The sequence below is a fragment of the Lepisma saccharinum genome, chromosome 23 (assembly GCF_977018435.1).
Source record: "Lepisma saccharinum chromosome 23, izLepSacc3.1, whole genome shotgun sequence".
NCBI lineage: Eukaryota > Metazoa > Arthropoda > Insecta > Zygentoma > Lepismatidae > Lepisma > Lepisma saccharinum.
The window spans coordinates 34,876,585-34,890,806 of record NC_139251.1 but is presented as its reverse complement, the minus strand read 5'-3'; the positions used below and the strand labels follow the sequence as shown (position 1 = coordinate 34,890,806).

Here is a 14,222-nt window from a genome sequence, read left to right as displayed (position 1 = left end):
GTCAAGAATAAATTGCGTGGACAACGATTTTCGTCGGCGGAAGACGCCGTTGATGCGTTTAAAAACCATATTATGGAAGTGTCTCAAGAAGATTGGAAAAACTGCTTTGACAAATGGTTCGAACGAATGCAAAAGTGTATTGACCATAAAGGAGAATACTTCGAAAAACAATAAAGCAGTTTTCAATGCCAAATTCCTGTTTTTTCATTGTTAGGCTCAAAATATAAATAGTGACCCTCGTAGCTAACAGTTAGAAATCCTTTAAATAAGTAGCTGTTGCGTGTTTCGAAACACCGTCAGATTGGGCCGTTATGGTGTTGTTGGTTTCGTCTCCACATAACCCAAGATTGCCGCATAGGGAGCTGTGTCTGTACATTAAACTGTAAAAACAGGAGGTACCTTCTTTTCTGGTTTTCTTTGATGTACTTACGTAGATGGGCCTTCCACCGAGAGGTATTCGAGAATATTCATACTTAGATGTAATCAGCTCTCTTAAAACAGAATCCTTGACTTCTTTTTTCCCCTGCAAAATGAATTCTTATGAGTAGAAACAGTTAATATGTTCATACTCGTATCTACGTGATGTATATTTCGCCTACGTGCTAACTACGTGTCTGACATACAATAATAATATATTCACCATTACTATAATAATTACACGAAATGAAGAGCTGCAAAAAACGTATACACACGAGGGCTGTACATAAAATAGTGACAACATAATGCATCGACTTTATTGGACTCACATAAAAAATTCCATTACATCATACATGGCAAGTAATACGTAAAAGCTAACCCCTGATGCACCTTTCCAACTGTCGATTTCTGTTTAATTGTCTTCTTATTACTTTTAACATGTGAAGTGAATATTCTAAAAACTTTGTTGTGCGGAATTCTAAGTCTGGTGACTTTTTTACACACGTTTAAATACATGAATTCCGCAGTGACAGTTCGGAACAGTGATTAATTCAGGGGGTGGCCCGGGGAGGGAGGGAATCCTCCCGGAAATTAAAAATCCCCCCTCCCTATCGAAAATGTCAGTAACCTGGCAGAGCATTCGGACAATAGCTAAGATATTTAGCAACAATGTTCATTTTGGTTTTCTCTCATTCACTTTAACACACAAAGTACTTTTTCAGGCTTTTTCGCAGTAATAAGCATTGATTTGGTCGTCTTTATAATTAAAAGTTAAACTAATGAATGAATTTAAAATATCGTCCGTTTTTATAACTGCCAAATTAAGAAATCTGGTGGATCAGCATGTGCTTCAAGCTAGTGTGAAGGGGTGAACTGAAGGGGACAAGGAACACACAGAAAGTTTCATTCATGATGACATCCACAGATATGCTGTAAATGTAAATTATTGCATTCTATAATATTATTTTATTGATTTTCAAAATAACATTCTTAAATGTTAGTTATTTAAAACTAACTATACTTAATTTAATTACATATCAGAAGTTAGGGGAAATTTAAAACTATTTGTATTGTTTTATTAGTATTATTTGTATAATTTGATTCCTCTGACATTCTCCCCCGAGGAAAGTAACTGGATTCGACACTGGTTTGAAAAATGTTGGTTCTTTGTCTGGGAAAGTCGGGGAGTTTTATTTTTTAAAAATTGTAGACAGCCTGTTCCATACAGATTACAGATACGCTTCATATTGGTGTAGGAGTAGGATTCATGTAATTTAATATCACGTATCAGCCGACTAAACGCAAGTCTACCGTATTTCGATACGTACCTGTTCGTGCAGTGTGGTTCCAGGGGGATATCGCTTCTTGATTTCAGTTACTTTAACGTCGTATCTTAATATAATGACTCCTGCATCTTTAGATTTGGGAGCAGTGTTGCCGTGTACAGATTCACCATTATTCTGAAATATAATGAAATGATATACTTTACTGTTTTAGAGACGCGAATCGAAAGCAAAACGCTTCCAGATCGTTGGGAATGATATGACCAGACTTTGGGGAGTTATTGAATGAAAGTTTGCTGCTTTATGAACAGTTAAGATGGCTAATCGGGACTAAACGCACCTTACAGAAATTATACGAGTGTCAAAAGTTCGCGCTGTAGCCACGTCGGATCACAACCCCGTGTCTTCGGAGGTTTAAGAGAAGCAGGGGCGGCGCCAGAAATTTTCGACCGGGTGGGCAGAAGCTTTATATTGATCAATTAGGGTGGGCAGTACAAACGTAAGGCATTATGTGAGTTTGACTAACATATATTCCCTCTCTCTGTCTTTCTCTCTCTTTCACTCGAGATCTCCCTTTTACCTTGCGTAGAAAGCGATTTGAAAGCAAGGAATTAATCAAACATAATCATCGTATCCAGTAATTCGTATCTTTTTCACAGATTATTTGTGCTGTAAGTGTGACATTTTCGAACAAATGAGTCTCTGGTGCCTGTAACCGCAGTCAAGATATTCCTCTTGGTGTTTTGCGTCTCAGTGCTTGTTTGTGTTCGTCCCTTCATGAGGTTCGTTTAATTACCATTCAACCTCACTGTCACCAATGGTCAAAACTAGCAGAAAATTGACTTGAAATATAATAACGAGTGAGTCATATCAGTCTTGATTACTATCCACAAATAGAGTATCAACAGTTCATAGCACTTCGAAAGTTGAGGTAGTAATTTCAATTCCACAATGTTTCATTGTTTATCAAAGCAGATAACTCCGCGAACAACAACGTAGCATTATACAAGTGTCAAATATTTTGGTCCGTACGTGAAAGAAATAGTTTAAATCTCAGGCCAATCCATGGGCGTTCGGAAGGGGTAGAAGGTGACGAGGGGGATGCCCCCATGGAAAATGGATCTTACCATAAACTTATTCATTACACACATATATTGCATTTCATTCACAGTAATTTATGTTAATTATTGGAACAAGAGAGCTTCAATTTTAATTAGTGTTTCATTGAGAGTGCAGCACTATTAAGGGGGAAATACGTCTTGTTTGCCCCCCAAACAATTACCATGCTTGTCCCTCCTTGGAAAAAATTCTGCGGACATCCATGGGTCAATCATAATAGTAGTGTAATCCAACTGTTAGATAGGCGCATCTTATGTTACGATAAAATGATACGGTTGGTGGATTTCTTTATGTATATCGTCTCTCCGATAGCATAACGCTCTCGCTTTATAAATAAGTGGTCCTGGCTTCGATTCCCAGTGGCAAGTCAATGCACACTCGTTAAGACTGCAGTTTATAGTGACAATTAGCCTATTTGAGCATGTGGACTTAAAGAAAAAATCACTAGTGGATTATTTGCAATTTTTTTCTTTAATTTGGCTGCCTTATTATAGGTCTCTGTGACCCTCGAATCAAGGTTTCTTTCCACCCCTTTCTTCCTCTTCTTTGAAATTCATGCAAGTCAATCATAAGAACTGCATAACTGATAGTAAAAATGTATAGGTTGGAAGAGAACTTGTAAATAGTGCTAGCCACTAATTATATCAGTTTAGTAATTCTATAGATTTTTTTTCAAACCTACAAAACTGTTACATTAAAATTTGGTCACCTCGGTATGGTAGTGATTGTGAATACTCGTTCCCCGTGGCAGAGTGGTTAGCACATCGCGCTATGACGCCAGGGGTGCCGGGTTCGAATCCTGGCCAGGGTATGGATGGATGTTTGTGAGTGTCCACTCATCAATTTATTCATATCATCACTCATTCCCATCTTCGCAAATTAGCCAAAAGTGGCACAAAAAGCGAAGTATAATAAAGCAAATCAATGAATCGTTATTAAGTAGAACAAATTAAAAATTGTTATTTTAGATACATTGCATTATTTGAAGATGACAGCTATGTAAAAAATGTGACATAATAAAGAAAGTGACACATTAAATTACCCGCGGCGTGGTTATCGCAGTGCGCTATGATGCAGGGGTCCCGGGTTCGAATCCCGGTCTGAGCATGGGTGTTTTTGTGAGTGTCCATTCATCACTTTCATCATATCATCATTGCGATTAGCCAAAAGTGAAGAAAAGCCAAGTAAATATTTTAAAAATTAATTCATCAAACATAAAATTCCGCATGTCTTCTTTCCTGGTAATTGTAGTGTGGACCCAATTAAAAAGGTCGATATAATTTTGTGCGTATCTGGAGGAAGTAAGGCGAAGATGATGTTTTATTCTTTTATTGTTTATTACTTTGATCATACCCAGGCCGAGATTTTTGCGGAGGGTCGGTGCTGACAACATCAAGAACTCACTCCCATCTATGCACAGTTTCAGTTAGTCTATAACCTTTAGCCCAAGTAATGTCAGATGGTTAGTTATATTTTTTAATATTTTTCTACATTCCAAATATCTTTTATTCTTCAATATATGGCTTCTTTCGAAGCAATTTTTCCCCATTGAAGGCTGGGAGCTGCAACCCTTCAAATCCTCCTAAATTCTGATTAACTCTTGATCATAAACCTTATAATTGTGAGTATCCCACAAAACTTACTATGCCTGGTGATTGCTTCTAATCATAGCAGTGTTCATTAGATCACATTTTAGAAAAAGTTCTGATAGTACCTTTAGCTTTCCAATGACAAAATCAAGAAAGAAAAGCTTAAATTGATTTCAGTCAACAGGATATTTCCTCAAAATTTCGTAAACTTACTTACTAGACAAAAGTTTCGCCAAATGACATCAAAGCTTGTTATGGGATGAAGATAGTGAACTTTCAAGTATCGACAATATTCACAAGTAAAATATGCATGGAGTGAGGACCAGCCTATACTTAAAGAACCATTTACATTTCCTAATTGTATATATTTATTTAATTTGATTGGGTGGGCAATCGGGTGGGCACAGGAATTTTTGGGTGGGCGCTTGCCCACCCGTGCCCACCCCTGTCGCCGTCCAGAAGGAAAGATCTCGTTGTAGAGTTGGTCTTTGTAATCCATGTGATACAAACTGACAGTATTTGCTCGAAAGGTCAGGGATGACGGAAAAGTGCCCTGGAGAGAGGTCGGCCTGACGCTCGAACTAGCCAACGCAGCCCGGTTGACTTTGCCAAAGAATGCGCGGGAACCAGCGACTTTTGTCCCGCTCTCGCTTTGCTTTTCCCATATGTGGCAACAGCGCAATTCCGCCTATTTTCATGGCCGTGCGTTTAGATCTACAGTTTAAAGTGGGAACCGAAATACTTTGTGCCCCCACTAGGTTGAACCTGGCAACTCTTGATTACAAGGCGACGACGTTATCAGGTCGTGTCGAGGAAGCGAAACGGAAAAGTAACGCATTACCAACACGTTACGTATGCCTCTCCGATAATTCAGTGGTTTGTTTACTCTCCCGCCTTGTAAAAAAGTTCTCCCAGATTTGAGCCCCGGCAGAGGCATATTATACAGTGGTTCACATCTCAGTTAATCTGTAATCGCAGTTCCGATTAAGTTATCTTAGCATAAAATGGATTTATACACACTCACACCTTACTTTGACGTATAATATAAACAGTTAAGAATTTTCAAACATATTCCAACACGCATTTATGTGCAAGCCCGTTGCCAGCTACAAAGTTCCCCTCCCCCACTTCGTTTGTAAGAAATCCAGTTTGTCTTGGCAAATAAATTCGGCAGTGCAAGCATGCCCGTATTTAGAGAAGGGAGTTTGGAGCTTCAACCCCCCCCCCTCAACATTAATAGAAGTTCAGAAACCAAAATCAGTAACTCATTTTCAAGAAATTATTCAAAGCTTTGCAAAAATACAACAGAGAGACAATGCTGACAGGGTTGAGATGATCCAAAACATTTGGCATTCCGAAAACTCTTTATTCTCGGAATCGCAGAGCACCCCCCGACCAAGGACGTATTTGGGGGATCCAGGGGGTCCGGAGCCCCCCGAAAGACTTAGTAAGTATTAAAATTCGAAAATGTAAATAATGAAATAATGTAGTAATGAGAACTAAAATTAAGTAATGAAAATATATTTGTATTATCGAGGGTAATTTATTTCCGCCGAACTTATTGGAAGGCAAGGATTATGTTGGGAACATAGGGAGTGACAGTACCAAAGAGGATTTATGCAAGATTTATTATTGCTTATAATAACATGCTTAACATATTACCAGGAACTTTACTTTTCGTCAACTGAATCAACATCCTTTTTTGATATTCAATAGGCATTCAATTTTTATCTATTTGACATTAATTTCCTTAACAGGACAGTTGCTTTTTACAAATTTTGCCGACCTTAACTATACGTAAGCTAGATAATAAATACGTGTTGTTATATCACTATACTTCTACCGTCTTTTTTAACTATTCATTTGTTAAAATATATTAATTAATATTAATATTTTAAATAATATTAAAAATTATTTATATTTTTTTCTTTTTTAAAATTTAAACATTATTGTTATTATTATACACATTGGTTCAGACCCCCCCCCAATATATTTCTAGATACGTTCATGCCCCCGATTTCTCCATTTTCACTTCTGCTGTCCCCTTTCCAGTGTTTCTTTTCTGGTTCAGACTGAAAATTATCTTATGATTGTCCCAAAATTCCCTTTCTGATCTTTAAATTCCCTGTTCGATAAAGTTTTAATCCCAATTAATAGCTTCAGCTTCGTAGCGCGTTACGTTCACCACCCAGCGGTTTGTGTAGTGTATACATTTAAAACACATACTTGTAGTGACTGTATACTCGTATAATACTGTTTGGTAAATATAATAACAATTATGAGCATCGGGTAGCGTCGTAGCCTTGTAATCAAGTGGTCCCGGGTTCGATACCACTTTAAACTGTAGGTCTAGTCCCGATTAACCTTACTGTGCATAAAGTGGACTTAAAACACCAAATCAATCAATCAATCAATTATGAGCATCGGTAGGGGAGGATCGAACCTGTCCATAGACCCCCTAGAATTGGCATACTTTATGTCAAGTTACAAAGTAGCATAAAATTTGTTATTTGTATTGTTAATAAGAGAAATAAAGTTAAGTTAATTAGTATTCCAGTAGAATATCAAAAGTAGAAACTGTGTTAGATCGATAACATTAGTGTACAATACAGAAACCAGTTTATGTATTTTTCTTGATCTACTTTTTAATCCAAAGAATAAAATGGTTCCACTGTTTTCTGGGGTTTGCTTCATCTATGTTCGTCTTTGGGTCAAGTGTGATTCGTTTCTTTCTCTTGAGTTTTGACAGTTAAGAGCCTTGGTTAAAAGTGATAACAGTTATGTGAATCAAATATAATTAAACTTGAATACTAAACAGTTATTTACACCAAGAACTACTTCAGTAAACAGGCCACAATGAGTTTGAGATTGAAAATATAGTAGTAGTTTTTTTTTTCCAACAGAAGGATGTTTGCTGCTTCTTTCTTATTAGTTACATGATCAATCTTACATAACATGGTTAAGAATCATAAACCATGGATATGGCACAACATTTTAACATAAAAATCAATAGACACTTGCGAAATGAACTTACCTTCTCTGAAAGTTCCCCATGACGAAATAAGGAGTACAGAATCGAAGAGCACATTGTAGAAAGTAATAAGAAAACTGGGAAAATCTAGTAAATGTACTTAGAAAGGAACATTACTTGTTAATTTTGTGCGCAGAATGGTGTTTTTAAAGCATTGTCAGATCAGGTTGCTAATGTCCATAACATATGTATCATTCTGCTACAGCCTAGACCAGACGTATTTGTAATTATTGTATTAGTAGGCAACTTTTGCATTGCTATATAATCATGCATGTTTTATCTGGCTTTTCTACTGAGCTATGAGCATGATAGACAACCTCGACTACCTCACTAAAGTATTGAAGCTGCAGATACAGTAAATTATAAAAAAACAGTAGACGATGGTTCATTTAAAGAATCAATGATACGTTATCTGAAAGGTTTGCTCGACAAACACGTTGTAAAAATAAACTACGCATTTCATACCGTTTCATACTGCAGTAGTCGCAGACAATGGGTGGTAGATTGGCAAATAGTATTCTTTCATTTTGGATGTAGAGGAGATAATAGCAATATGGTGGTCAGAGATTACACTACTGAACTGTATAAATAACCATCTGCATTTGAGGGAGTACATAGCTGATACATACAGTATATTACATGTCGCACATAGATTTATAGATCAAATTCAAGATAAGAAATTAATATTGGTGGATATTTAATAACCAATCCGCCGATTTGTATATTCACAAATCAGTTGATGACATCCATTAATGCATTTAACGAACACGTTAGAAAATATCTATTTGCAATAATGAGTGCATGAACATCACTAAATCATAGTTGTTTTATTTTTATAGTCTCACTCGCCCCCTTTCCCTTTCTCCAGGAATAAGTGTCGCAAAAGTACAGCTAGAGGTACGCTTTTCGAAGCCAGTCATTATTGCGGCGAACGTTCCAATCTAATAAGCAGTTCCATCGGCTCCGACTTTGGCAGGTAGGGGAATTTCTGCTCCGAAAAATATCTAGTCAAAATCGAGACTAGAACTAGAGTAGCTACACCTTTCGAAACTGTCGAGACGAGACCAATACTTGTATTTTGTTGTTGTTGTTGCTGTCTCTCCGTGCTGAGTCACGTTCGCGTAAAAGTCACTTAAGTAGATGAGAATTGGGGAATTCTGCGTTCAACCTAGTACTAGGATGATTAATATCAGGGCCTATTTTGATTAAAATTAAGATATATTTTCATATCTTCTGGTGGATTTAGCTAATCTATAACTGAAACAAATTGCCTAATCCTATGTTCATCATACATACTACGAGGTCTAGATGCTAGTACTAGGATGATTAAATATCAGGATGATTAAAATTAAGCTGGTGGATTTAGCTAATGTACAGCGTGCTTCAAAATGGTTTGAACGATAAGAAACCGTTCCAGGAGCGATAAAACTTTATCAACAATTAAAGTTCTATGTAAATACTTTCAACCATATCCTCGAGTTTTGTTTGCAATGGTCATAGTAGTTCCAAATTTCTCCACTAGGTGGCAGGGTGATAAGTTCCAAGATGGCTGCCTGTGGTGCAGAGAAAGCCTTTTGCGTCCTACAGTTTCACGTTTGTCAGTCTGTTGTTAATGTTCAGCGTGAGTTTCGTACGAAATGTCGTAAAGAACCACCATCCAAGAACTCCATACGTAAGTGGTATGATAAATTCAGGACAACGGGATGCATTTGCAAAGGAAAATCGTCTGGTAGACCGTCCACGTCTGAGGCAGATGTCGAGAGAGTTCGAGCTAGTTTTCAACGCAGCCCCCAAAAGTCTACAAGGAAAGTGAGTCAAGAGCTAACAATGTCTCGAGCAACTGTTGGCGCGTAATACGTAGCCGTTTAAAGACGTATCCCTATCGAGTGTAGTTGTTACAACATTTAACACCTAATAATCACACGTCCCGCAAAAATTTTTGAGTCATTTCTAGAGTTATGCTGTGGTGATGATGATTTTATTGACAAACTTTGTTTCAGTGATGAGGCTACGTTCCACGTGACAGGAAGAGTAAACAAGCAAAATGTTCGCATCTGGGGGACTGAGAATCTTCGTCAAATCATTGAAGTTGTGCGTGATTCACCGAAGACTAATGTGTTTTGCGCCATTTCATCTACCGAAGTGTACGGTCCGTACTTCTTTCACGAAGAAACTGTGACTGGACAAACATTCCTACACATGCTTACTACAAATTACCTTAATAACAGAATGCCAGACCGCAGGATTGGGCGATTTACTCAAAATGATCAAAAGTTACTACATTGGCCACCAAGATCCCCGGATTTAAATCCCCTGTGATTTTTTTTTCTGTGGGGACATCTGAAAGACATTGGGTATAAACCTCCTCTACTCGCAGATGTCAATGAACTGAAAGAGCGCATTACTGCTGCAGTGTAAACTGTTGATGCAGACATGTTGAAACTGGTCTGGGTGGAATTGGATTACCGAATTGATGTATGCAGGGTAACAAAGGGAGCTCACATAGAACATTTGTAAGATACTGTGTTCAAAATTTTATCAAAAACACTTGGACAGTTTTAGGATTGACATTTAAAATTTAAAGCAATTTGGACGAAAAATAAAAAAATATATAAGGAGTTGAAATCGTTCACATCATTTTGAAGCAGCCTGTATAAGTGTAACAGTCCTGTGCTCATCCTACTATTAGATCCAAGCGGGCTTATACTGTGATCACAGTATATAAGGGCCAGGGTCACATGACCCTGTTGTTTGGTTGGGTGTATATACGTATATATATATTAGTATGCCCCTCCTCCCCTCTTGCAGACTTTGAGAACGGGAACTTATCCCCGTAAGTGAAATTCGGGAATATCAAGAGACCTGAGCTGGCTCTTTGCTCGCGTGACAATCCAGCTTGCGTGACCGGTCGGCCAGAGTTGACTGGTAGAGAAGAAACTCGTTCTCTGTAATAATATGTTCGGAGAAAATAAATCCACTGGTTAGGCTCTCTCGTAATAATATCTACACGTTGTGGATTGCACTCAACCAGTTGCACGGGTGAATCGTAATAATACCTTCGGGGAACAATAAATCCACTGGTTAGGCTGTCTCGCAATAATATCTACACGGTGTGGATTGCACTCAACTAGTTGCACGGGTGAATCGTAATAATACCTACGGGAGACAATAAATTCACTGGTTAGGCTCTCGTAATAATATCTATACGGTGTGGATTGCACTCAACCAGTTGCACGGGTGAATTGTAATAATACCTACGGGGGACATTAAATCCACTGGTTAGGCTCTCGTAATAATATCTATACGGTGTGGATTGTTGCAGTCAACTAGTTACACGGGTGAATTGTAATAATACCTACGGGGGACAATAAATCTACTGGTTAGGCTCTCTCGCAATAATATCTACACGGTGTGGATTGCACTCAACTAGTTGCACGGGTGAATCATAATAATACCTACGGGGGACATTAAATCCACTGGTTGAGCTCTCTCGTAATAATATCTGCACGGACTCAACTAGTTGCACGGGTGAATCGTAATGATATGTACGGGAGCAATAAATCCAATGGCTGGGCTCTCTTGTAATAATATGTACACGAACTCAACTATTTGCACGGGTGAATCGTAATAATACCTACGGGAGACAATACATCTACTGGCTGGACTCTCTTGTAATAATATCCACACGGACTTAACTAGTTCCACGGGTGAATCGTAATAATACCTACGTGGACAGTGTCGAGAGGAGCAGCAGTGGTACAGTGATACGTCTAGGCTAGACAGACTGTGTAGCAGAATAGTCGCCCAAGACGAAGCTGTGAGAACTCTGTTCCCTAAGCACATACAGAGTTTTGTGAACATTATTGGCTTAAGTGAGGTTTTTTCATAGTGAAAAGTGTTGTCTTGTAAATTAGGAGAGGTCCTAGTTTGATTTTGTAAAACTAGATAGGCACTTGTCGATTTTTCAGAATATTCGCTTTGTATTTGAGGGGGCATAACACACGCTCGGAATTTGCAACACCCCACTATTTTGGGTGGTCTGGAAATCTATCACACACCATCCTGGTTAAACATGGTGTGTTCAGATTGCTTGAAGAGCTGCTGCACAGAGTCTCAGTCACTATAGAGGCTCTAAGGCTCAGTATTGCCAAGATTAGTCTGTATGGTCTCTCTCTCTCTCTCTCTCTCTCTCTCTCTCTCTCTCTATATATATATATATATATATATATATATATATATATATATATATATATATATAAATACCAGTACCCAAAATATTTTACTATTCTTGATACACTTAGACGTAGATTAGTTTCTATTCAATGTTTAGAACTGTTTGTACTAAATATATTATCTTTAAAAGAGATTGAAATATCAACAACCTCTAGAGTTGTGGTGTATCCAGAAAAAAATGTGTTCGATACCCGGTGGAGGCACAAGTGGTTCGGATCCCACTTTAAACTGTAGGTCCAGTCCCGATTAGCCTTACTCTGCATGAAGTGGACTTAAAACACTAAATCAATCAATCAGAAAAAAATGTATATAAATACCAAATAAAAACAATGGTAAACCCCTCTCTTAAAATTGAATGCCACAATTGTGGTAAATTCATATCCAAAACAAATTTGTCAAAACACCGGGCAATATGCAGCGGTCAACCGAAAAATCCTCTATTACCAACCCAACCCTGTCCCTATTGTGGAAATCCAATTAGCATACCCAATCTGAACAGACATAAGAAGAGTTGCAAATTTCAACCACCAACCAGCCAGACCAATCCAAGAAAAAGAATAGCAGATATAGCTCCAACCAACGGCCCTGAACCGAAACAAACTAGATCTTCGACCACACCTAGTGCTACGGCTTTCGGTGGTCGACTCAATGATCACTCCTTGGAATCGGAGCCACACTGTGATATCAACAGTTTCTTGAAGAACACAAAATCTTCAATAATAGAACTCGTGAAAAATGAACTTAAAATAAATCTATTAAGTTCAATACTATCCTATCCTCTGAATACGAGAAACCCGATGAAACACATATATTTTGCCATGATTCCAAGACCCAGACTCTATATTTGAGTGATATTGATAATTTGGAACAAATCTATGCCGAGTTTATGGACACACTGCTCACAAAACACGATAAATTCGAGGCCAGAGGATCTGGTTAGAAATTGTGCGGGAGTCCACACAAACTGGAACTGAAAATAAGCCAATTCTCACCCCTCTCTGCTTCTACCTATGTCCCTCTTCCGGTGGATATTCAGAAAAAGAAAGCAATGTCAATATAAAAAATGATGATGATAAGTGTTTTCTGTGGTGTCTCTTGGCCAAACTTCACCCAGTTCATAGGAAAAACAATCCAGAGCGGGTTCGTCATTATATACAGTATGAGGCAGATTTTGAGTATGCTATGTCGGGTATCGAGTATCCTGTTGCTATATCTGATATAACAAAATTTGATAATCGGGTACAAAAACACTTGGCAATCAATGTGTATGCCTATACAGCACACAATAATTTTGTCTATCCCCTCAGAATAAGAACTAACGATGATGATGATGCTACTGTCATCGATTTTTTTACTTATTTCAAATAATATTTTCTATTACTGTCTTCTTCGCAGTCTCTTTCGTCTGGTTAGAAGCCAACTAACCAAGCATCACGGGGAAATCAAGATTTGTCATAGTGTTTGACCACATTTGATAATCGTGTTCAACAGAACTATGACAAATTCAATAATCAAGAAATTGCTATCCAAGAACTTGAAGAGCACAAGCTATACTGTGGTGACAAGCATGTGCGTATGATTATGCTCAAACCAGAAGAGGTCGAGAAATTCAAACAATACAAGGCCCGGTTAGAGCATCCAGCTATAATAATAGCGGATTTTGAGGCATTTCTCAAACCAGTCAATGAATCCAATTACTATTCAGATCCTGAAAGCTCTTCGACTACACCTTATCAGCTCCATGAGATCTGTAGTTATGGATACGTAGTTGTGTGGCGCAATTCAACAAGACCCAATGAGCCTTATACATACCGAGGGCCCGATGCCATCAAACACTTTTTCCAAAAAATGAAGGTAGAGGTGAGGGAAATTGGTAGTGTATTATCAGTGTCGAAACCAAGAGCCCCATTATCTGCTGCCGAAGACCAATTATATGATGCTACTGAGATCTGCCCACAGTGCGATTTCTATTTTACAGATAATAATAAAAGAAATCATAACCATGATCATTTCACGGGAGAAAACATCGGGCCCTTATGCAACAACTGCAATCTCAAAATACAGAGAAACAAATTTGTTCCCATATTCTTCCATAATGGCAGTGGTTATGATTTCCACCATTTGGTTAGGTATCCCGGTTATGATACAGAGTGCATATATGTCCTACCAGAGAATCAAGAGAGATATATCAGTCTCTGCAAAAGAGTGAAGTTTCCTGGGAGCACTATTGAGATGAGATTCCTAGACTCGATACGATTCCTCTCTGCCGGCCTGGATGCTCTTGCCAGCAAACTATCTGATGACCAGTTCTAAATCACAACCAATAATTTTCCCGGCTTGGCCATAGAACACATTAGACAAAAATTGGAGTATCCATATGAATATATGACTGACCATACAAAGTTTGATGATGAGTCTCTTCCTCCTCAAGATGAGTTCTACAGCCAACTCAGAGAAAGGAATATCACATATCAGGATTACCATCATGCACAGCTGATGTGGGAGAAATTAGGGTATAGGACACTGGGAGACTACCATGATGCCTATCTA

The 14,222-nt window shown here is 38.2% G+C and overlaps 1 protein-coding gene across 1 annotated transcript in view; it reads right to left on the bottom strand.

Moving 5' to 3' along the window:
• The window catches only part of LOC146005465 (uncharacterized), a 191,331-nt gene extending 183,536 nt beyond the window's left edge, over window positions 1–7,795 (bottom strand). The window contains exons 1-3 of the mRNA XM_083144708.1: window positions 7,443–7,795; window positions 1,746–1,877; window positions 431–523 (exon numbers count right to left, since the gene is read on the bottom strand). Coding sequence (XP_083000834.1) covers window positions 431–523; window positions 1,746–1,877; window positions 7,443–7,496 — 279 coding nt within the window. The 5' untranslated portion in view covers window positions 7,497–7,795. The remainder of the gene's footprint in view (window positions 1–430; window positions 524–1,745; window positions 1,878–7,442) is intronic.
• Between the last annotated feature and the right edge of the window lie 6,427 nt (window positions 7,796–14,222).